This window comes from Varanus komodoensis, unplaced genomic scaffold (assembly GCF_004798865.1).
Source record: "Varanus komodoensis strain SLA01 unplaced genomic scaffold, ASM479886v1 scaffold3, whole genome shotgun sequence".
Classification (NCBI taxonomy): domain Eukaryota; kingdom Metazoa; phylum Chordata; class Lepidosauria; order Squamata; family Varanidae; genus Varanus; species Varanus komodoensis.
Window position 1 is genome coordinate 64,844,973 of NW_025335761.1, and position 23,064 is coordinate 64,868,036.

At 56.7% G+C, this 23,064-nt stretch overlaps 1 protein-coding gene across 2 annotated transcripts in view; it reads left to right on the forward strand.

Moving 5' to 3' along the window:
* PYGL (glycogen phosphorylase L) overlaps nt 1-23,062 on the forward strand; it is a 40,531-nt gene extending 17,469 nt beyond the window's left edge. For both annotated transcript variants that reach the window (XM_044436501.1, XM_044436502.1), the window contains exons 7-21: nt 154-265; nt 1,142-1,224; nt 5,851-5,994; nt 6,793-6,885; nt 9,719-9,865; nt 11,024-11,187; nt 12,420-12,534; nt 12,960-13,061; nt 13,474-13,621; nt 14,595-14,653; nt 15,296-15,437; nt 17,269-17,476; nt 19,125-19,259; nt 20,357-20,423; nt 21,857-23,062. In XM_044436501.1, coding sequence (XP_044292436.1) covers nt 154-265; nt 1,142-1,224; nt 5,851-5,994; nt 6,793-6,885; nt 9,719-9,865; nt 11,024-11,187; nt 12,420-12,534; nt 12,960-13,061; nt 13,474-13,621; nt 14,595-14,653; nt 15,296-15,437; nt 17,269-17,476; nt 19,125-19,259; nt 20,357-20,423; nt 21,857-22,057 — 1,920 coding nt within the window. In that variant the 3' untranslated portion in view covers nt 22,058-23,062. The remainder of the gene's footprint in view (nt 1-153; nt 266-1,141; nt 1,225-5,850; nt 5,995-6,792; nt 6,886-9,718; nt 9,866-11,023; nt 11,188-12,419; nt 12,535-12,959; nt 13,062-13,473; nt 13,622-14,594; nt 14,654-15,295; nt 15,438-17,268; nt 17,477-19,124; nt 19,260-20,356; nt 20,424-21,856) is intronic.
* Nucleotides 23,063-23,064: the final 2 nt, after the last annotated feature.

Consider the following 23,064-nt stretch of genomic DNA (forward strand, 5'->3'; position numbering starts at 1 on the left):
TTTAGCTTCCCCTCCTGCAAACAATGCAGCATCACCCCGCCCCCCGGAGTTTCTCCATAAGACAATTTGGCCCTGGGCCAGAAAGCACCCCAGCCACCTCTGAAGCAGCATCCATGCAGTGCAAATATGGGCGGGGGGCTTCTTTGTCCACAGGTGGTCCTGGCCTTGCCCTACGACACGCCGATTCCCGGCTACATGAACAACACGGTCAACACGATGCGGCTTTGGTCTGCCCGGGCACCCAACGATTTCAACCTCCGTGACTGTACGTATGTTCTTGGATGCTCTCTCTTTGGCAGTAGCAAAATGCCTGGAAGTAGCTCGTGTCCCTTTTAAGTTGTTCAGGTTTCTAGTCCTCTTTGTTCCCCTTATCCCTGGTGTGGACCTAGGGCAGGGAGCCAAATCCACTTGAGTCCGTCTGGCGTGCTTTCCAGCTGCGTTGGACTGCAGATGTGCCGCCTGCTGCAGCCTGCGAATTGCAGCCTGGTGCCCCTAGTTAGGGTTGTCTGAGGGAAAGATGCTGGCATGAAGAGATCAAGGGCGCCAGGTGTTAAATATGTGGGCAGGTAGCTTTCCAAGGGGGAAAGAGCACCTTGCCAATGGCTCCAGCACCTGGACGGTCCAGGCTGGCATTTTTGGAGCCAGAGGAAAGCCCCGTTAGGACTGAAGGCAGCCCGTCGGCAGCTTGCCTGCTCGAGCGCCTGGCCCAGCGGGCAAATACAGAGACGCAGCAACTGGGGGTTCGTGCCAGCTTGTGTGTGCCTTGCAGGTATTCTCTGAACCCCCACGGCGAGCCGCCACTGCCCGTTTGCAGCAGCGGTGGCTTGCCTCCCTTCTTCGGTCCCCCCAAAAGGAGCTTTGAAAATAGGTCCCCAGTGGAGCCGTTAAGCCTCTCCTTTCTTCGAGCCTCAGCCCGGCCTCTGAGAAGCGAGCGGCCACACAGTTCCAAGCCCCTCTCTGCTGCCCTGCAGGGCCTTGGGGAATTAAAAACGAAGGCCGGGACGCTGCCCCTGGGATGCCCCGTGCGTCCCCCTTGCCGATCCCGCACCTTTGCAGCTTAGCCCCCCCCCCCGGCCTGCTGTCACCTCTGCCGTCCCACCTGTGCAATGACACACAGCTGTTTTTGGACGTTCCCTCCTAGTCAACGTGGGCGATTACATCCAGGCCGTGCTGGACAGAAACCTGGCAGAGAACATCTCGCGAGTTCTGTATCCCAACGATAATGTGAGTCCCACGGCTCGGTGTGCCACTTGCGCGGACGGAGTGGGGGGCAGCCAAGGACACGGAAGCAGAGCGGGTCCGAAGGGGTCTCCCGGGCCATCTAGTCTGACCCCCGGCTCCAGCCAGCTCCGCTTGTGACATGCCCGCCATGCGCATGTCCAGCCGGCTCGGGACTGCGGCCTGCCTGCAGGGGCACTGCCTCAGCCTCGCTGGGCCCCCGAACCGAACGAGGGGGCCGGCGAAAACTTTGTGCAGTCTTACCAGAACACGGGTTGCGTGAGCCCTGCTCCCGAAAGGTCTTTCATTGTTATTTATTCATTTATTAAAAGCTTTCCTAACCCATCCACTACAAGCGTCTCAGGACGGCTTACAAAAGATGAGTAGAATTAAACAAATCTCACAACTGAAATACTAAAACCCCAGTTAAAATCAATTGAACATTAAAGTAACAGGAAAAGAAAAAGCGTTTTGCCTGTGGCCAAAAAGAACATAATGTCGATGCCAGGCAAACTTACTTCTATTTTCTCGCTGAATGTGTGGCTGTGCAAATGTCAGAGGCAGCGAACCCGTCCACAGCCTGTTTTTAGAATATTGGTCGCCAGACGTGGAAAGGGGGTTTCTTGAAAGGCCGCTGTGTGACTCGTGAGGGCCGACCGTTTCCGGGGAGCCTAAACACGGGTGAGCGCCATGCCAATTCATCCGTCATGCCCCGAACATGAGTAGGGCTTCCATGACTGGCCCTCATGCGCCCACCCGTGTCTTCCATGAGTCACGCATGCTCTGCTTTAGTCACTCACTTTGGCCAGCGTGTCAGAACGGCACAAACCAGAGTTTGCTACTACAGGCAAACCGTGGTTTGCACATTTCCTGCAAGCCAGGATTGTGAAGCGTGCTTTGCAGTCCTGGGTTTGGAAGACTCACGCAAGCGATTGCATTGGTTGTGGTGCTGCGAAAGAGCTTCGTGGAAGCTGTCCTGGTGCATGTGAGGCAGAAGAGGCAGCCTGCTTGCACGGGGGATGCATGGAGCGGACCCCCGGCCATGACTCCGCACCCCGGAGGCCAGGAGCTGAGCCAAGGGATCTGCCTGATGCCCACCCTCTGCCCGGATTCCTCCACATTCCTGGTTAATTGTTGCTTCTGCGTTCACACAAGCGCAGGCGGATGCATGGGAAAGGGCCCACCTGTGCCATGCAGAGCGGGATTTTGTGGTGTTGGTGAACAGACCCTTGTTCATGGCGCCTGAATTCCTCTTGGTTCCATTCCTCGCTCCCTGGCGGCCTTTGACTTGCTGCCGCTCGAGCCCCATCAGCTCTAATGGGCCTCGCCACCGGGGAGGGCACCTGGCACACACATCGCCTTGCCTTACCCCATCATCCCCAAATTGATTGTAAGCTCCTCAGGGCAGAGATCTGTAAAGCCCTGCTGAACTCATTGCCCTGCCTGGGAAGCCAGCCTGGCTCAGCGGTCAGGGTGTTGGCCTGGGACTCAGGGCGCCCCCGTTCTAGTCCCCCCTTGGCTGCTAAGCTCAGGGGGTGACTTTGGGCCAGTCACTGTCTCTCAGCCTAGCCCACCTCACAGGGTTGTTATGAGGATAAGGGCGTATAAATAGAACGAATAAAATAGAATAAAAGCATAGGAATCCTTCCTGAAAGAAGCAGTGGTAGCTGTCTGTGGTCTGCCTCTCGTGGTGTTTTCCCCTCCAGGTGTGCCATGAGCCTCGGTCTGCCAATTTGCCTGCACAGTAATCCAAGCTTTTGCTTGTGCCCATTTTAGAGAGAGGAAGGGAGGCAGAGGTTAAACAGTGTGCCCACATATCTTCAGGGTGACCCCTGGGCTGTGGACTGACCCTCAGGGGGCTCTGCTGAATCACGCTCTCTTCAGGGGAGTGTTTGGGGATGCAGCCCTGGTTTAGGGTATCCATTGGCCGTTTCAAGGCCTGGTATTCTAAGAACGAGGCCCGTGTTCAAAAGCTTTGGCATGTCCTGAGATGAAAATCCAAGCAAGAAGCTCCTGGTCTCCCGGGCTTCTGTTCCAGGGAGTCCCCCCTCGTCATTTAATGGGCGCTTGAACTGACCCTCCGCGCATATCCATTCTGGAGGAGCTCCTGCCTCGCTGTGACAGGTGGCTGCATTTGTTAAAGACGGGATTTCTGCTTATGTGTTTTGCCCACTGCTTTCTCAGCCGTCCTGCAAGCATTTGACCTGTCTAATCCGCCCTCTTGCATGCAGCCTGTGTACCTGGTGAGGAGAATTCTGCGTAGCTGTGCCATCCTGAGGACGAGTGTGGCAGATTCGCTGGCATTGCTTTCCACAAGCCCCCGTGTGTGGATTCTCTCTTGTGTTTCCCAGAAACCCCTTTTGCTTAAGCTCCACCGCAAGGCGATCTTAGTTTATTTCTGGCCCAGTTCTTACTGAGATGGTAAACTTGTGTTCCCTGTTGGTGGGAGAGCAGGAGCAGAAGCCTCCTCTAAATTTTAAAGCAAATCCCCGAATGCAGAAAATTAGCTTCTCAAGGACCAGGGTTCAAACCTAGACGGCACTAACCTATTTCTCTTTTTGTATGGGAGAGCATGGCAAGGTTCTGCTGTCCCAACCCAAGTTCGCTGCCTCTGTGAGAAGTAGGCCAAGCGGTCCTTTCGTGCTTGAGGTTTCACGCCTGTGTCTTTGCTTAGCTTAGCTGCTTTGATCATAGAACAGATTTCTGGTAGAATTCATACCAAACCTTCATGTACACCTCATAAAATTGCAATAGTCTGCCTGCGTTTCTGGGGCGAGGCAGGCTAAGAGAAGATAATTTCTATTTACATACATTTCTGGGTTGGGGAAGAATTCATCTCGCGTATAATTTCACAAAGCAGCTTATCCTGTGGCAAGGGGGTCCTAATTCTTTCAGCTCAAGGGCAGATGCAATCCTGGAAAAGCTTTCTGGGGCCATATTCCAGGGACCGGGGCACAACCAGTGGCCAAAAGATTTTCCTGCTGGTGACTGAGGCTTCGGAGAAGCATTTCAGTCTCTGAGGATGGAGGAAATCTTCAGGAAAGCCCCAAGCCCTGGTGATCCGAAGGAGGTGTGGCCAGGAGAATTGGGCATGGCTAAGAGTGGACCTCTAAGGTGCTCCAGGTGTGATGGATTCCGCCTCTGGCAGGGGCTGATTTCAGAAAGAGAATCCAGCATGCAGCCAGGTTTGAAAGCAAACAAACCCATCGGCTGGGGGCATGGGTTGAATTCTTGCCATGTTTTAATTAGTGCTGGAGCACAATCGTGCCTCGATTCAGCGAATCTCCCACATCTCAAAATGGCCGTCCGTGTACACCTCTGTGAAACGCAAAGCTTCTCCTTGAAACCCTTAACTGAATTTCCCCACCAGACTTCAGGCCTGTAATTTTTCTTTCCTGGTCTGTTCTTGTGCTCCTGGGAGGAATGATTTTAATAGCGGCTGATTCCGGCTCCGGGGTGTTTGCTTCTATCTCTCGGAGCCGGGCTTGCCTGTGGCAAAGCTGGATCTTGTGTCCCCGGCAGGGCGGTCGGCCCCGTCTACTCGTGGCCGAGCCAAAAAATCCGTCCTGCCCAGTCCCTGCTGGCTCACAGCCGCCGATGACCAGCTAAGCGACGGAAGGGCAGGGCCTCCATGGACTTTCCGGCAAGGCAGCACAGAACAATTCAGCCTCTGTTTCTCGCGCCAGCTCTTCTTCCATTCCTGGAGCCAACTCAGAGGCGATCGCCAGTGCCAAAAAACCCCCATCCGCCTGCAGGATCATAGCTTAGGAACATGCGGGCGCTGCTGGGTCACCTCCAGGGTCCCCCTAGACCAGCTCTGCACATGGCTGCCAACCAGCTGCTCAGGGGAGACCCCCAGGCAAGAGACGGATGCCACAGCACCCTTCCACCCATCGCCCCCAGCCAGCTGCCTCTGATGCTGGAGCCGGCCTTTGGCCATCAGGAGCAGATCGGCTTCCCCTCCGTAAATTTGCTCGGCGTCTTTTAATTCCCTCCGGATTGGCGGCCGTCGCTCCGTCTTGTGGTCGTGAATTCCCTTGGCTGAGCTGCGCATCGCATGAAGGGCGACGCATTCCGAGTCTCCCACCAGTCAGCTTCATGGGATGAAAGGAGAACCGTGTCTTCTCCCTGCCGTGCACAGTTCTGTGGCGTGTACCCCCCATTTTTCTAGGCTGGGCAATCCCAGCCGCTGTAACCGTTCCTCCCTCCAGCCCTTCTTCATTTTAGTTCCCCTTTTCTGCACTTGTTCCCGCTCAACAATAGACACGTTTATTGCAATTCCCGCAACTAGAATTGCACACAGAATCCTAAATGCGGCCACACCATAGATTTGTATAGGGGGTGCGTGACCTCCGAAACTTGATTTCCGGTTCCCTTCCTAATTAAGCCTTTTTCCCAGCAACTGCACCCTGGGCTGGCTTCTGCTCCGTGAGAACCCCAAGAGCAAATTGCTGCTCAGTCACCCGACGCCCATAGAGGCAGGGGGAGCACCTCACGGCCACATCCCCCCAAGCCGGATGCAGGCTGCAAACCCATGTTTGCCACGGTTACGAAGCATCATCGACCGAGTCTTGTCCTTTTCTTATCGTGGGATTCTTGCCCCCAGTGGGACCATCCTTTCTTTCCTTGTAGTTTTTCGAAGGGAAGGAGCTGCGCCTGAAGCAGGAATACTTCGTGGTAGCAGCCACCTTGCAGGATATCATCCGTCGATTCAAAGCCTCCAAGTTTGGGAGCACCGAAAGTGTCCGGACAGCGTTTGATTCCTTCCCAGATCAGGTAACTGCCGGAACACTGCGCCGCTTCTGCTGACACCCCAAGTAACATAGAAACAGCGCGAGTCAGAAGGGGTCTCCCGGGCCATCTAGTCTGACCCCCGGCTCTAGCCAGCTCTGCTCATGACATGCCCACCATGTGCATGTCCAGCCTGTCCTTGGACACCCACACTGATGGGGCCTCAGCCACCTCCTGTGGAAGCTCATTCCACACCCTGGTGGTCCCGACTGTCAGGAAATGCTTCCTGGCATCCAAACTGAACCTTGACTCCCTGAGCTTTGCTCCTTTTTTCATCCAGCTGGGAGCTCAGCTGGGAGGCTGGGCTTAATTACAGAGCACGTACTCCATGGAGGCCACCAGATTTTAGGGGAGTCCGATCTGTTGCTTTGGGGACTAAATCAGTTCTCATGTGCAGTTTTGCCCTGGTTCTGCCCCAGAATGTCTCTTGCAGGGCTTTGCACTGGAAGATATGAAGCAAGAGGAATGGTTGCCTCTGAACATACGCAGAGAGCTTTTCCTGCCTGGAGAGCCAGCACCACTGCTTGTGCATTGTAGATTATGGGATGGAACCCTTACTTGGCTGACATAATTTTTCCCAGGCAGACTTAAGTTCCATTGCCTTTTAACCAGCCTATTTATGACCCCAGGGGTGCATCTTATGCATGCTCAGACAGAGACGGGGCCTCCAGCTCCCAGCATGCCGCAGCAGTTCTGGGGCATGCTGGGAGTTCCAGGCCATCTTTCTTCCCATTCCCCCTGCTTACTTTTCCCCTCTCTGCCCCTTGCATACCAATCCTTCAGGTTGCGATCCAACTGAACGACACCCATCCGTCGCTGGCGATTCCCGAACTGATGAGGGTATTCCTGGATATCGAGAGACTGCCGTGGGCCAAGGTTTGGAATGTTTTCTCGGCTCTGCTTCCAGGGTTTGTTTGTTTATTTATTTATTTGACACATTTATATGCTGCCCCCTTCGCAAAAGCCTCAGGGCAGCTTCCAAACAAATAAATAACCATACATTTACATTAAAAATCTAGGAACATCCCAGCATAGAATAAAATCAATACAATCAACAATTAAAATATTGTTTAAATAAAAAGGTCTTGGCCTGGTGCCGAAAAACTAATAATGACCATCCTCCACTCAGCAACCGCCCCATCCAATTTGGCCATCTTTTCGTCACCGGCACATTTTGAGTCTCTTCGTCCACCCTTGCTGCCCTTTCTCGGTTATATAGGCCTGCTCTTTTTTCACTTGCGAGAAGTTCAGGTTTCCAGATCAGTGGTACCAGATCGCTGGTGTTGCTGGCACAAAACGTTTGTTTGTTTGTTTATTTAACACTTTTGTATGCCCTGGCCCTTATGCATGGCATCTCAGGACAGCTTGCGATCCTTAAAATCAAAATACAATAAAACCAACCATATCTATAAGTCAATAATATAACACCAGTAAAAATTTCCATCAAAATCAAAAAGCGACTGTTAAAACATTAACATACTAATGACGATTAAATGAAAAGGTTTTGACCCGGCTCTGAAGAGAATATAAACCTCTCCGAGGAGCACATTCCACAATCTGGGTGCCACTGCAGAGAAGGCCCTGCTGCGGGTAGCTGTCCCTTTTACCTCCTCAGGGAGGGTTCCCGGTGCAGGGCCTCTCCCGCAGATCTTAAGGGGCATGAGGGCGTGTAAGGAAGGAGACGTTCCTTCAGGTATCCCGATCCCAAGCCGTCACCTTTCCGGATTGCCCTGCACTGTAACATCTGGATCCCAGGAGCTTCCCCCACTGCAGTTGGGAGAAAGAGGGTGGAGGTGACCCCCTCATACTGATTTCCGAAAGAGGCCAATACTATCCTTCAGCTTTGTGCAAAGGCTATTTATATCAAGCTATTTGGGGGCTTGCACGATTGTGGTGTTGCTATCATTATTATCAATAACAGCAATTTCATCATCATGAACAGCATCTGGATAAAGGAGGGGGGGCTGGTGTCTTTCTTGCATATCAGGAGCTCCATGGCGGTCGCGCTGCAGTAAGACCCCACGTGGTGGGTGGTCTCTGCCATGTGTTTGAAGGTGGATGTTCTGGTTCCGCTCTCTGGCATCTCCTTCCAGAGAATTGTGGGCAGCACAGCAGGGAAAGACCCCCACCAGAGATCTCTGCCAGCTCCTGGCAGCTGGAGCGGCTTTTCCCAAACTGGCACCCTGGAGATGTGTTGGAGTGCAGTTCCCATCATTCCCTACCTCATGGGGCCTGGGCTGCCTTGCTAGAAAGGGCCCTCGACAGGCCTCTCAAGGGCTCCACCTGCTGGAATTGTTGAGGAATAAAAGTGCAGGTGAGAGGCAGGTGACCCTTCCCGGGCTGGATTTCACGTGGCGCCTGCCCAAGGCAGTCCAAGACTTCTTCATCTCTGCGTCTCAGTATTTGGAATGACCTGAACGGAACACCTGGAATGTGGGTTTCCAGTGAGCCGTACTCGGGCCTTTGTTCAAATTCTGGTCGCCCGCCCAGACCGTTTCTTCTGCAACTTGGGATAGTCACAAGAACTGGACGTGCGTCTCTGGTTCTGAGGTGCTCCTGACAAGTCCTCTTGCTGTGCTGCTCCAAAAGCCCTTTGGCTGCTGCCTCTGTGGACTGGGAAAGGAAGCCGGGCCTCCAGATGTTGTTCCCCCGTGTCAGTGCAGGGCTGCCAGGCCCCCGAGAGACGTGCACCCCGTCTCGGTCCAAGGGGGGAGCCTGGGGACTCTGCAGGGCGTCTGTCTGACCCCCGGAGTTCTTTCTTTGTTTAACAGTGTTGTCATATTGGGGCTTCCAGCTCTTGAGGGCGTAGAGAGTATATTTACACCAATAGCTAACTACCACAAAGCATGCGGACAATTTCAAGGAGCATGAATCCCAATTAATAGTTAAAAACTGCTCCAGTACAAAATTTATTCATATAATAACCTACTCCCCAAAAGAAGCAACTACTGGATGTAGAGTCCTAGAATAGAAGAGTTGGAAGGGGCCATGAAGGCCATCTAGTCCACCCCTGTGCTGTTGCAGGACTCCAAGTCACACCACCCCACTCAGAGGGCTGCCCAGTTTCCCCTTGAATGTCTCCAGGGTGGGAGAGCCCCCCCCCCCCCCCGCCTCTCCAGGCAGCCAAAACATGTATACAAAAGCATTCCCTGCAATTATCTCTCTGGCAGCAATTAGGCAAATCAGTCAGTCCCTTGTTAAAGACACCGCAGTGTCCAAGAGACACGAAACAAATGTTTTTGCTGAATAGGCCCATCGTTTAGGATCCAGAGATGCTACAGGCAGGCTTGAGGGTAGTGATTGGCCAATTAGGCAGAACCGGACAATCCAGTTTCCTCTTCCATTCTGCTTAAAGGCCTGTATATTGCATTTCTTCATCAGTAAGAACCATTTGTCGTCATGGATTGTGGGTCCCCTTCCTCGATCAGCCCAGGCAATCCCTCTTGTGATGCTAATGATGGAGCTGTAGCCGGACCGAACCTGGATAATGACAGAGACTGGCCCAGGGGAGGCTCTGCCCGGGGGAGAGACCTGCCCGCCGGTGTTGCTCGCGCTCGCCCTGCCTGGGGAGCCCGGGACCCAAACCGTGGTCGGGCCTGCAGGCGCAGGGTGTGCTTTCCCGCTAGGTTCGCGCCACGCCTCCCGGCTGCCCGCCCCTGCTTTCTCCCCTTGCCTCGGCTCTCCTGACTCTCGTCCCCGCGCATTCCAGGCCTGGGACATCACCACCCGGACCTTCGCCTACACGAACCACACGGTCCTCCCCGAAGCCCTCGAGCGCTGGCCGGTGGAGCTGGTGGAGAAGCTGCTGCCGAGGCACCTGCAGATCATCTACGAAATCAACCAGCGGCACCTGGACGTGAGTCGGGCTGCGTGGCGGGATCTCCCTCGCGCGCTCGTCTGGCCGTTCTGGAATGGCGGAAATCATTCCTGAGCGGCTGCTCTGTGTACAGCTTCCTGACTGTGCTGTGCTGGGTCAGAGCAAAGGTGGAAAACCTGCTGCCCGCAGGATCCCTCCAGCCGGAGGGGTGCCAGGCCTCCCGCTGCCCAAGCCCTTCGGCAGCTGGTGTGTCCAGGAAGGCCACCTCTGGGGAAGGAGGGAGCCCGTGGCCAGCGAGGCTGGTAGCCACTGATAGCTGATTTGCCCGTGGGTCTGCCCCCAGTGGTTGCACTGATGTTCTGGGATGTCCTTTTTCACTTTTCCACCCACAAAGTGTCAGGGTGAGGCCAGGAAAGATCTGCCCACGTGCGGCTCAGACATCGCCTTGGAAGCAAGGCGGCCTGAAGCCCAATCTGAGTGAGGGCAACATTTCCAGCCCTCACTCCAGCACAGCCCGCCCTAGCCTGGTGGCCTCCAGATAGGTCGGACTACGACTCCCAGCACCCTGCTGGCCAGGTAGCCTAACCAGACCGGAGAAGCCTGCGCCTCAAGTTTTGTGGGAGACAGGAAAACAATCCAGAAATAGTGAAAAGGATGAAGAACGGGATATTTTTGTGCAATTTCTCCCTTCCCTGCCAGGTGTGCCTCTCCAGCCTCAAAAGTTTGTCTTGGAAGGTGTGGGTCAGCCTCATTTACTCCAAAAGGAATTATCAGCTTAAGTCCCCGTTCCTGGGGAATCCCAGTGCGTGTTTTCCCAGCACGGAAGAGTTTGGTTCAGTAGCGTAACATTTACCTTTAAGCCAGGGTGGTAAACCTTGTTTGGCTCAGGGGCTGAATTCCGTTCCGGAGAGGTGTTCGTGGGGCTCCAGAGGTCGGCAGGACCAAAGGCGACGGGCGCTGGAGCCCAGACCCAAGCCCACTGTGCCTTAAAGCTCCCAGGGCAAGGAAGAAAACCTTGGAACAGGTCTTTGTACCTTGGAATGGTGCACAAAAGCCGCCCAGAGCCAGGCGAGGCAGGTCTGAGCCGTCAGGCTGGGAGTTGTGCCATGAATGCCGGCCAGATGTTGCCGAGTTCGGGTGTCCAAACGGGGGGGAGCGTGCGGGTGACAGGCCTTTTCCTTCCTTGTGTGCCCCCAGAGGATTTCAGCACTGTTCCCGAAGGACGTCGACCGCCTCCGGCGGATGTCCCTGATCGAAGAGGAGGGGGTCAAGCGGATCAACATGGCCCATCTCTGCATCGTGGGTTCGCACGCGGTGAACGGCGTCGCCAAGATCCACTCCGAAATCGTCAAGTCTCAAGTGTGCGCAGGGGAGGGTGGTTTGGACCCCGTGGGGTGGGGTGGGGTGGGGTGGGGGCGGGAAGGCTGCCAGTGGGGCCCGGGGCCAAATCTGGACCTAGGTTCAAATTCGGGGCGGGCAGCGGGTGATCTGACACGGGGCTGGTTTTGGGGCTCTGCTCCAGATGCCCCTCGGTACGTCCGGAGAGTCACTTGTGCCGGTTTTCCCTGATGCATCCAGTTCTTTCCTCAGTTTATTTATAAATCGGTTTATTCCGATTTATAGGACATATACCAGGATGCAGATCCTGCCACGGAGCGTTTCAAGGGACATGGAGCGAATACGCTGTTGCACGATACCCGTTAATTTTTTTAAAAAGGCTTCAGGCCCCTTCCCTTGGCTGGTGCCCGAAGATGGCCTGGTGTGGGGAGCACTTGGAAGGGAAGGGGGCACCGGGTGCCAGCCTTGCAACCCTCCCTCGGCAGCCACCCCACAGGGCTGTGGGGCAGAGCCTTCTTGGCTGCGTTCTCCGTGGCTAGGACTTTTTTTGTGCCCCGTTCTGCTCAGGAGAGCTGCTTTTCCGCGGTCCCCTCCCCGCTTTCAGAGTGCTTGCATCGCTATTCTGTATTATATTTCCATCACACCCGCTCTCCTCCCAGGAGTCCCAGGTGGCTTCCATGGTCGCCGTCCTTCTCTTCATTTTGTCCTCACAACACCCCTGTGAGGTAGGTTCGCCTGGGAGTCAGGGAGCTTCGCTCCTGACGGGGTCCTCTGAGTTCCCAGCGCCTCCCTGCAGCCACCGAACACACTGGCTGTCACAACAATCACAACGTAGCCCATGCCGGGGTGGGTGTCTTTGCACCAGCATGGGGCTGATGGGAGTTGAAGTCCAAAGCATCTGGGTGGCACCAGGTTGGGGAAGTCTGATGTAGTACAAAGTTGGAACCAGTGGCAAGAGTGCAGGACTGGGGAGATCCGAGTGCGAGTCCCCACACAGCCATGGAGTGCACTGGGTACCTTTGGGCCAGCTCAGACTCTCAGCCCAGCCTACCTTGCAGGGCTGTTGTTGTGAAGATAAGGTTGTGAGGAGAATTGTGGAAGCCACTGAGATTTCCTTGGAAGGAAAAAAGGTGTGGTATAAATATAATAAATAGAAAGATGCCGCACACTAAACCTGCAGCACATCTCGCCCATCTGTAGGCGAGTGGCCGGTCCCCCTGGTGATGTGGGACGTTCGGATGTGCTCCTTCTGCAGGTTCAAGGACTTTGCGGAGCTGGAGCCGGAGAAGTTCCAGAACAAGACCAACGGCATCACGCCTCGGCGGTGGCTCTTGCTTTGCAACCCGGGCCTCGCCGAACTAATTGCGGAGGTAGGGGCGGGGAGGGGAGACGGGTGGCAAGGGGCTTCCTCCTCTTGAGCAAAGGAGGCTCAAGAGGCAGTTCGTTTCCAAGGCAAAGTAAGTCCCGATGTAACGCGGGCAGCAGATGGCAAAGTCGCCCGTCCCTCTCCCAGATAGCGAATCACTGTTTGTGGTGTTGCCTCTGGCAAAATAGGTTGGTAGGCTTTTTGGCTTCAAAAACCTGCCACGCCTATTGAACGAAAGGCGTGTTCCACAGGCATCGAGGGGGATGCCTCCCTCAAACCCTGGTTGAAATCTCTTCGAAAGCAATTCTTTGCCTCCGCCCTAAAAGGCCTTTTGAGGTTTGGTGCAGGGGATGCTGGAACCTACTGATCGATGGGGGCGGGGAGACCCAGAAGGCGGATCAGTGCCAGACCTCTGCCTTTTTCCTGTAGAAAATTGGTGAGGAGTACGTGAAGGACCTGAGTCAGTTGACAAAGCTGCACCGGTTTGTGAACGACGAACTCTTCATCCGGGAAGTGGCCAAAGTGAAGCAGGCAAGTGGGGGGAGTGGGGGCCGCGCACTGGCGGGGGATCCCCTGGGGGCGCCGGGCCGAGGGGGGCTGAGCCAGGGAGCCCCGCGTGGGCCCCGCCGGCAGCTCTCCACCCTGTTGCGACGCTCCCCTCCAGGCCGGAGCCGGCATCTGATGGCAGCGGGGGCAGCCTGGGGTGCTGCAGATGGCTTTGGACTACAGCCCCCATGCGCTTCAGCTGGCACGGCCCATGGCTGGAGATTGTGGGACCTGTAGTCTCTAGCATTTGCCCCTCCGGTTCTGCATGCCTCTTACCTTCCCAGGCAGCCCCCCAGGCAGCCCCCGGTGTGGGCACTGGCCGGCCTGGCGCGTCCCTGCTTCAGCCGGGGGCCTGGGTCAGGTGCCCACCATGGCTGCATCTCCATCTGCCTCGCAGGAGAACAAGGTCAAGTTTGCCCAGTTCCTGGAGAAGGAGTACAAGGTGAAGATCAACCCGGCGTCCATGTTCGACGTGCAGGTCAAGCGGATTCACGAGTACAAGCGGCAGCTCATGAACTGCCTGCACGTCATCACCATGTACAACCGTGAGTGGCCGCCGGGGTGGCCAGGCGCCCGACCCTGTGGCGGGGACTGGGTGGCCCTGCCGGTGCCGGTGGGCCACCTCCTTGCTGGCCCGTGGGGCGGGGAGGTAGCCCTGGGCCCTTCTCTGCCGTCTGTGGGCACGCTTTCCAGCCCCAGAGGAGCGCGCCCATGCGCAGCCTTTGCACACGCTCGGTGGGGAGGTTGCCGGGCGCCGGCCACACTGGAGTCCCCTGGCAGGGCCGGGTACCCTCCTCTGGGCCCTCTTTCAAAACCGGGACCCCAAAGGGGCAGCTGGAAAGGGCCCGGGCCTCCCCAGATCTCTGGCCTGCCCACCTGTGGGTCCCCGGGTCCAGCTCTGAAAATCGGAGTGGGCCGCGGGCAGAACGGAGAGCGGGAGACGGCTGGGGAGGTGTCCTGCGAGTGGAACCAAGCTGGGGTTGCTGGGAATGGCAGGCGTGAAGGGAGGGCCTGGAGCAGGGCTGGGCCCCCGCCGGCCCGCTGAGTCTCCGGGTCCCCCCACTCCCTTCCCCACCACCCTGCGGGGACGCTTGAGCCTTCCTCCAGCCGCGACAGCCGGAACCCTCTTCCGAGGCTTTGAGGAACGGCTGGATGGGCTTAGACGGGACCTGGCTCTGCTCTGCGGCCCAGGGCCTTGCCGCCCCAAAATGGGATTTGGGCCTCGGGCTGAAAGAGGGTCCCCACCCAGCAGGCCATTCATGGTCAGGCATCCGCCAAGGGTCCGTCCCCAACAGGGGGCTGCCGGCGAAACTCCCCGCCCCGTGCTTGGCCTCCTCTTCAGCATCGCAAGCCGATTGCTCACTTTCCCCCTGCCTGGGCTGCACAACCGTGGGGTGAGAAGCAGGAGGCGATCCCAGGGCCTGCCTGCCCCCTCCTTGGGACCGCGGAACCGGGTACCTGGACCGCCCGGAAGGATCCGGATGGACGGGGGCAATGACGTTCCTCTCTGCTCCACAGGCATCAAGCAGGACCCCATGAAGCTGTTTGTCCCCAGGACTGTGATCATCGGGGGCAAGGTGTGTGGGCGGCCGCACTCCCCTGGGGGGCAGGGGGGCACCCCAGGACCCTGAGCAGCATCATGGGGCATTGTGCAGCGGCCCCTTTCTGCTGGCCTGGGAAGGCTTTCCTTCCCGGGGTTGCCCTGCTTCCCCTGGCGGCCCCAGCCAGGCCAGCAGCAACGCTCTCAATGGCAAGCCAGGCAAAGAATGCCTTTTATCTGCCCCAAACCTCCTGGCCTTCGATGACTCAGGGCTCCCGTCCTTAGGAAGTGGAGTGCCAGAGCGGGGGGGGGGAGAGAACCCCCCCCTTCCTCCTCTATCTCCTCCACGGCACGCATCCTGCCAGCAGCTTCTCTTGCTCCCTGGGATCCCCTTTCCCACCCCCAAAACGGCACAGTCCAAGATGCTTCGGCTCTTCCTTGCTGAGAAGCTGCTGCGGCCAGTGGCCGGGGATGATGGTGGGGCCCCTCTCCCTGGGCAAAGAGGGCACGAGCCCCGGCAGGCTGGGGCAGGGAGAAAGCTCCGTGGACCAGAGAGTGGCTGGAGGCCACAGGCTTCCCGTCCCTGCCCGGGGGCAGGACCTGATGGCCTCTCCTGACTGCTCTGTGGCTCTGTGACGGGGAGGCTGCGGGGTGACGGCACGGTCTGTCCCCCTCCCAGGCGGCCCCCGGCTATCACATGGCCAAGCTGATCATCAAGCTGATCACTTCCGTGGGCCACGTGGTGAACAACGACCCCGTGGTCGGCAACAAGCTGAAGGTCATCTTCCTGGAAAACTACAGGGTCTCGCTGGCCGAGAAAGGTGAGGCGCTGTCCTCGGCTGCAGTCCGTACCGACGCCAGGGGACGTGGCAGCCGGCCGGGTGGGGATGTGCGCGGGACTCACTCTGGGGCGGGGGTCCGCCGCGTTCCCTGCGCACGAGAGGAAGTCTGCAAGCGGGAGGACGGCTTCCGGTTGCGATTCTGCCTGCGCCTCCTCGGACCGCTTCCTTCTGCCGCTCACTCTTCCCTTGGCTGGAAGCTGCTGCCTTGGCTGACCTGCCTCGGCGCTGCAGCGTCTCCGCCGGCTGGGCGCGTCCCCTGGCACAAGGTGGAGCGCCGCTTCCAGTGCAGGAAAGCCTCGGATGGTGTGGAATCCTCCCCCCACCCTCCTCCGGGCATTTTCACCATGCTTGCTAAGGTCAGCCCCGAGACTGCTTGCTTTGCAGCCCTGCAGCACCGGCACGTGAGGACGCAGTTCCCTGGGGCTTGGGGATGCTGGGATATGTAGTCCAACACATCCGTTGGCCTGGGGAGGCGACGCAGGCATGGGCCAAGCGTCAGAAAGGCCCTTTGCTTGCTGGTAGGCCCCAGGCCTGCATGCTAAAAGCCCGACCCTCAGCATCCCAAGAGCCCCTGGATGGGCGGGCAAGCCAAGCCCTTGCAGCGGCCCCGGGGCCAAATTTAATTTTAGAGACCGTCTTGGGCGGGGGGGGGGGCAAAATCCTGCGGTAGGGGGGCAAAGGCAGAAGGGGCAAGGCGAAATGCCAGCTTATTCTTCTTTAACGCCCCTCCTGACTGTGTCTCAGTCTTGGGAGCTGCATTTCGACCTCCTAGAATAGAGGGGAAAACCTCAAAGGCTGGGGAATCCAGCCAATGGTTGGCACTCGCAAGAGAAAACGGGGCACAAGGAAGGGGTGCAGCCCCCTCAGAATCCTGGGGCTCCATCTTTGCGCCATGGGTCGGGCTTCCCACCCCACCTTAGCATTTCCACGCTGTGCTGATTCTGGTGGTTATATCACGAAGCTAGTTCTCATGACATTTTAGCCACATGTAAGCCACAATACAATACAAATTGCTGTTAGTCATCGCAGTTCAGCACATGGAACTCTGAGAATCCCATAACCAGAACAGCAGATAGAGTACAGAATTGGCATCTCTTCCTGCTTATGAAAGTAAAAGTGCTGCGTGGGTTTTTTACAAAACCCACCATAAATGGCAAACCCATCGAAACAGTTTTTTCAACTGCTAGTGTTAAAACATCTGGTCATTCTCAACCAAAAATAGCCCCATTTCTCCTCCCAAAAGACCGGAAGCCAGGGAGCCGCACAGACCTCCCACGCAAGGGCATTCCAGACGTCTGAAGCCACAACCAAGAAGGCCCTGCTTCTTGTGGGAGCCAGTCTAGCCGTCCGTACTGAAGAGAAGCTGCGGTTGGGTCTACCTGCAGGGAGTGGAGGGGCCATGCTCTGCCGGACAGACTTCAGGGACATGGTCTGGCTCGGATGCGTCCTTGAAGGCAGCTTCCTTCCCCCCACACAAATCAGGAACTTGCCTTCCGAGAATGGATCCGCATGCAGGCGAAATGGCTTCATCCACACACACAGGAGCACCCCCTTCCCCAGAACAGCCTAGCGAGGACCAGTCTTCCTCAGGATGGAGGACAGCGGGAGTCTCCTGAAGGAGGGAGGGCTGTCTCTTGGGAACCCTGCATAGAAGCGCTCCGCGCCGCAACATTTTGTTGCAGACCCCGCTCGCACAATTGCCTGTCTTATTCTGCTGGGGGCTCGGCCTTCATGGGGCTCGCCGGCTGCCCTGAGCCCTGGGGACCAGGTGGCTCGAAGGCAGCCAACTAAGAGCACGTCCTCTTGGCAGTGATCCCAGCCACGGATCTGTCGGAGCAGATCTCCACGGCCGGCACCGAGGCCTCGGGCACGGGCAACATGAAGTTCATGCTCAACGGGGCGCTGACCATCGGGACCATGGACGGGGCCAACGTCGAGATGGCCGAGGAGGCTGGGGAAGAGAACCTCTTCATCTTTGGCATGCGGGTGGAGGATGTGGCCCAGCTGGACCGCCGCGGGTGAGCGCGCAGCAAGGCGAAGCCCCGCTGGCGCGGGAGCGGCACTGGGAGGTCGGAGGTTCCCCGTTTGCCACTGGAGCGGCTGCTTGGAGCAGGAATTGTGTGCGGTTGGATAGACAGGATGTCGGTGTTGCAACGCTAAGAACGTTCCCACGTGTCCCATTCACCCCAAACGCACCGAGAGTTCTGGAAATTAGGTCCTGAAAGAGGTGCCATGTACAGCTCCGTTATCCGGGGCGGTGCGCTGCGTGTGCCAGTCGCCAGGGAACATGGGCAGCGGAGTGCCATGGCCCTTGGAAACAGCATGCCGGACAGGATGGACCCTGGTTTGGTCCGAGGTGGGTGCTCTGGCGTGCACTTGAGATGCCACCAGAGCAGCTGCCTCCAAGGTCCATGAGAGCATCAGGCAGATTCACTGGCTCATCCACGTTTGCGCTCTCAGTGTGGACATGAATGCTGCGCCTATTGTGGTGTGGCCAGTATTGTCTTGCGCCCCTGCGTGGGATTCTTTGTCAGACAGGGTGGCATTAGCTGTGACATTGCGCCTGCCGGAATGGGAAATGCGCCTGGGTGGTGGAGAAGCTATAAATGGGCATCGGCGCGATACGGAGCCCGAGCTTCCGGGGCTGGGCAGTGTGCTGTGATCCCCCCAAGGCCACGCTCCGCGTCTCCTGTCTGCACAGGCCTCTTGGGGAAGGGGAGGGGAGGTCGTGATCCTGCCGCCCGAGGCCTAGGAGAAGAGCCGCTTTTCTGAATGCTGTGTGGACGTTCAGCGTTCTGCATGCTCCGTCTGGCTGGCTGCCAAGGCTTGGAGAAAAGGAGCATCAAGAGGGAAGGCTGAGGGAATTTGACTGAAAGGCACCTGAAGTTTAGGCAGGTGAAGAGCGTCAGGAGACAGGAAGGGGGGTGTCTGTGTGAATCCACACCCCTCCCACGAAAAGGCAAGGCTTAGTCTATAATCACACTTCATTATCGTTAGCAGCCGGTCTTCCTGACCTTGCGCAATTCGGGACAGTTTAATTCAGTGGACGGTGGACCAGTGCCCACCCCTTCCGAGTCGGTACCCCTGGGCACCGCCTCTGCCCCCACCCTGGGAGAACTTGACCCCTCCATTCCCCTGAAGGGGAGTTGCCCCACGGGAGGGCGGTTCGGCCGCAGAACCCGTGTGCCGTTATCTCGGGGGCCACACCCTCGTGGTGACAGTCCCCAGAGCAAAAGGTTTGGCGGTCCCTGCAGGGTGACCCCTTTGGCACCAGGCCGAGGCTGTGCTTTCCTCCGGGCACTTTACAGGCTTACCCTAGATTTTTATGGCTTTTTAATTCACTCTTGTGCTGGGTTTGTATGGTTTTTTCCAAACTTCTGGGATATTTTTAACCATTTATATGCCATTTGAATGGTCTTAACTGTTTATAAATGGAGAGCATAGGTTCGGATAATAAACCAATTTTAAAACCTAAATTCAGCATGAAACAAAGGGCGCGCCTCTTAACGATGACGAAATCGCTGGGTGCCTCGGTGACTCTGAAACCCACATGACGTGTGAGCCGGTCGTATAATCCACCTCGGCACCGGTCTGTCGGTACCGAAATGGGAAGCAGCGGTGGTCTTAAGCGCGCGACGTGACACGTCTCTCTCCCCTTTGCAACAGCTACCACGCCCAGGAATATTACGACCGGCTGCCGGAGCTGAAGCAGGCCATCGATCAGATCCGGAGTGGCTTCTTTTCGCCCAAAGAACCCGACCTCTTCAGAGATCTCGTCAACATGTTGTTCCACCATGACAGGTGAGCGGGAGGCGGCTCGCAGCTCATGCTGCCGACGGCTCGGGCCCGGGAGGGATGGGGTGCCCCCTTGGTTACGCCCGGTGCCACCCCGACAGGGTCGGTTTCCCGGGCCCGCCTGGCTCTGCCGAAGTCCAGACTGCGAAGTGGGCTCTTCCGGGTGGCGAGCTTCCCCTTCCTTGCAACACGACGGCGCTCAGTGGTGCCGCCGAGCGAGGGACAGCTGTGGGGTGCAGCTCTGGGGGCCAGGAGGCCAGGCTGTGCAGGCCCCGGGCTCCATGGGTGGGGCTGCCAGCCACGAGGTGCGCATGCACCCACCCTGCCCACATGGCTCAGGTTCGCAGGCCTGCCCCCCACCCCCATGAGGAGAGGCTCTGAGCTGAGGACAAGATGCTCCAGAGCAGGGCTCTCCCACGTTTTGGCTTCTCTGGGCCACACTGGAAGAATCGTCTTGGGCCGCACATTAAGTACGCAAACACTAACATAACCTGATGAGCAAAATAAATGACCTGCGCATAATTTTTGTGGTTTCTGCTACCACCGTGTGTACAAATAGTGAGAGCATACATACATTTATTTTATGGGACATTGCAACGTGATGTTGTCATCTACGAAGTTCACGCTTGAGAACTGTAGGATCGAGTTACCAAAAATATCTCCAAAAAATCTCAATGTTTTGAGTAAGTTTACAATTTTATGTTGGGCTGCAGGTTGGACAGCCCTGCTCTAGAGAGACTGTGGCTGTGGGCTGAAAAAAGGGCATTCATCACAGCATGGCTATCTAGGTGTTCCTTGCCTGATGCTCTCCAGATGTGCTGGATGAGAACTCCCAGAATCCCCCACCCAGCAGGCTGGGGGATTCTGGGAGTTCTCATCCAACTCAACTGGAAGGCACCTGGCTAGGGAAGATTGGCCTCCTCTTTTGACTTCCCAGTAGCATGTGGACTTGATGGCCTAATTTTCCGAGTGACTAGTTGTTGAGGATCTGGTATTTCAGGCAATCTGTTGCGCGTGACCCTCCCAGCTCTCGGGGCCTTCGGTACTTGGTGCCCCACCCTATTCCCCCACCCCCACGGGGCCTTCCTGTTGTCTCCAAACAGATTCAAAGTCTTTGCGGACTACGAAGCGTACGTCAAGTGTCAGGAGAGCGTCAGCCAGCTCTACATGGTAAGCCACGTGTGCAGAGCACCTTCGGAAGCTGCGAACTCTTTCCTCCCCCTCTGCTTCCCCTGTTTCATTTCTGCACAGCCCCACAGCCAAGATTCTCTTTCACAAACTCAACTCTCATTTCTCCCTCACCTGTCCCATAGCTTCCAGCCTTCTTCCCTTGTTTGGTTCTTGCAACACCCTGTATTTTCTGCACAGGTGTTCTCTTCCTCCTTTGGCATCCTCCTCTGGAAGAACACCAAAGGGGTTCCCAAAACTCTGGGGACAGTACGCACATCTGGACTTTTGCCTGGAGGTCCTGGGTGCTTCCCAAAGGTGGCCCACCATTCCCAGCATTTCCCAGAGAGCATATGCGGGGAGACACAGTCGGGCACCTGCAGAGAGCACCGGACTAGGGCATTCTGGGAGACCGAGGGCAAAATGCAAGAGCCACCTGGAAACACGGAGGTCCGGGGGCTTCCCAAAATGGCCGCCCTGGAGGGTGGGACATTCCCCTCTTCAGGAAGGGCCACTGAGGCAGGCGCAACCAGTTCCCAAGTGCCCGCTCCACGCCCAAAAACACAACCAAAAGACCTGAGGGAACGCGCACGTGCCAGGGAACGGCACGCCAAAGTGTGCGTCCCAAAGTCAATGAAGCCTGGGTCACGCCGTGAGGAACCGGCTGTGTGCACGCAGGCACACTTCCTATGATCAGGGGGCGGCCTCTGTGCCGGACACTCCTTCCTGACCACCACAACTGGCTGGCCCGGCACGCTTCCGACCTACACGGGGGGCTGCGGCCCTGGCCGTTTCGGCTTTCTCAGGACACTTCTGGGACCTACGTGAGGGGCAGAGATGCTCTTAGAAATAAAGATGGCAGCCACAGAAACAGAGCAATCCAGAAGGGCCGTCTAGTCTGACCCCCGCTCCAGGCGGCTCCGCTCACAACGTGCCCACCGTGTGCACGTCCAGCCTGTCCTTGAACACCCGCCCCGATGGGGCTTCAAACACCTCCTGAGAAAGCCCATCCTACACCCTCGGGGTCCCAACCATCATGAAGTGCTTCCTGGCATCCAGATTGAACCTTGGTTCCCCGAGCTTTGCTCCGTTGGAGCACATCCTGCCCTCCTCAGCAGGGGAGAACAGGTCTCTCCCCACCTCCGTGTGATGCCCCCTCACGTACCTTTATACCACCTATATGTCACCAACCGGTGCTTCATCAAAGGGAATCCTATCCTGTTCCACTTTTTAATTTTACAAAAACATCTTTAATGAGCAAGGGAGCATTCTGGACAAGGAAGGGGTCTCTGGGTACCTCCCTGAAGACCCCAAATAAAAAAGCTGTCTCAAAGCTCCCCTCCCCTAAAAGGCTTGGGGCGACTTGGGGCGGCCACACGCAGTCGGTTAAGGGTTGCCCAAGACTTGGCCTTTAGGGTTGGTTCTTTCCGTGACAGAACTCAAGGGAATGGACCAAAATGGTGATCCGGAACATCGCTGCCTCTGGGAAGTTCTCTAGCGACAGGACCATCAAGGAGTACGCCCGGGACATCTGGAACATGGAACCTTCCGACCTGAAGATCCCGCCACCCAACGTGCCCCGGGATGTTGCTGACGAGGTGCTGGCCAACGACATGACCGAGAAGATGCATGTGTGAACCTGACGCTTAGCTTGACCTGTGTGGGGTGGGCCATCTCGGTTCCATAGAATAACCGTAGTAAAAGTAATGGGCTCTTTTATTCTTTTCCACTCTAAGCATTGAGGGCGATCTGTGTAACCTTGAGAATTTTGCAGAAGGGAAGACAAGCCAAGGTGCTTTTCTGCCGCGCATTTAAATGTCACGACTTCCTCCTCGCTGTAGGAAGCACAGTCCTGTGACGCACGGGGGCCTCCTCTAATGCGTTAATACTCTTGCAAAACCAATTTCTGTGATCCCTGGAGGGCGGGCGCCATGAACTCTCTTACAGATCTGTAGTGTAGACACAGCCCTGGCTAAATCCCACTTGTAGCAAGCACAGCGAAAAGTGCCAAGGGCAAGATCAAGTCATTTGGGGGTTGGTGTTTCTAAAGACGGAAAACCAAGCGCATTGGCCCGATCTTCTCTCTTTTAAAAGATAACAGCACCAGTTTTCTGGGAGGTGCTAAGAACATGGGCAAAGAGACTTAAGGATCCTGCCGTGGCCATTTTGGGGGTCAAGCATGAAGATTTATCATCTGCTCCAGCTAGCCAGACCAAAGTGCTTTCAGAGATCCTTGTGGGATTGAAAGGTGCTACGTGGCTGCTGTCCCATGGTGCCAGAATAATTTTTTTTAAGGAAGCTACTCCTGTGAGCTGTTCCCAACCTGGGGCCCTCCAGATGTGCCAGACTACAACTCCCACCATCCCCAGCCAGGCCATGCTGGTTGGGGCTGGAATCCAGGTTGGGAAAGGCTGCCCTCCATGTTCAAAGCAGCCATGTAACGGCTGTACGTGTGCGCCTAGGAAACCACTAAGAAGGAAACATGTGCTCTGCTCAGTTCATGCCTAAAATAAGCCACATGTAGGCGCTTCTAGCTCAAAGCAGAATCTTTCGCGAGGCTTGGAAGCTCCTGTATTCTCACCTCCCCGCTGCGCGTTTGTCAAGTCCCGAAATCCACACAGTAAAATCAAGCGAGACCCGTGTG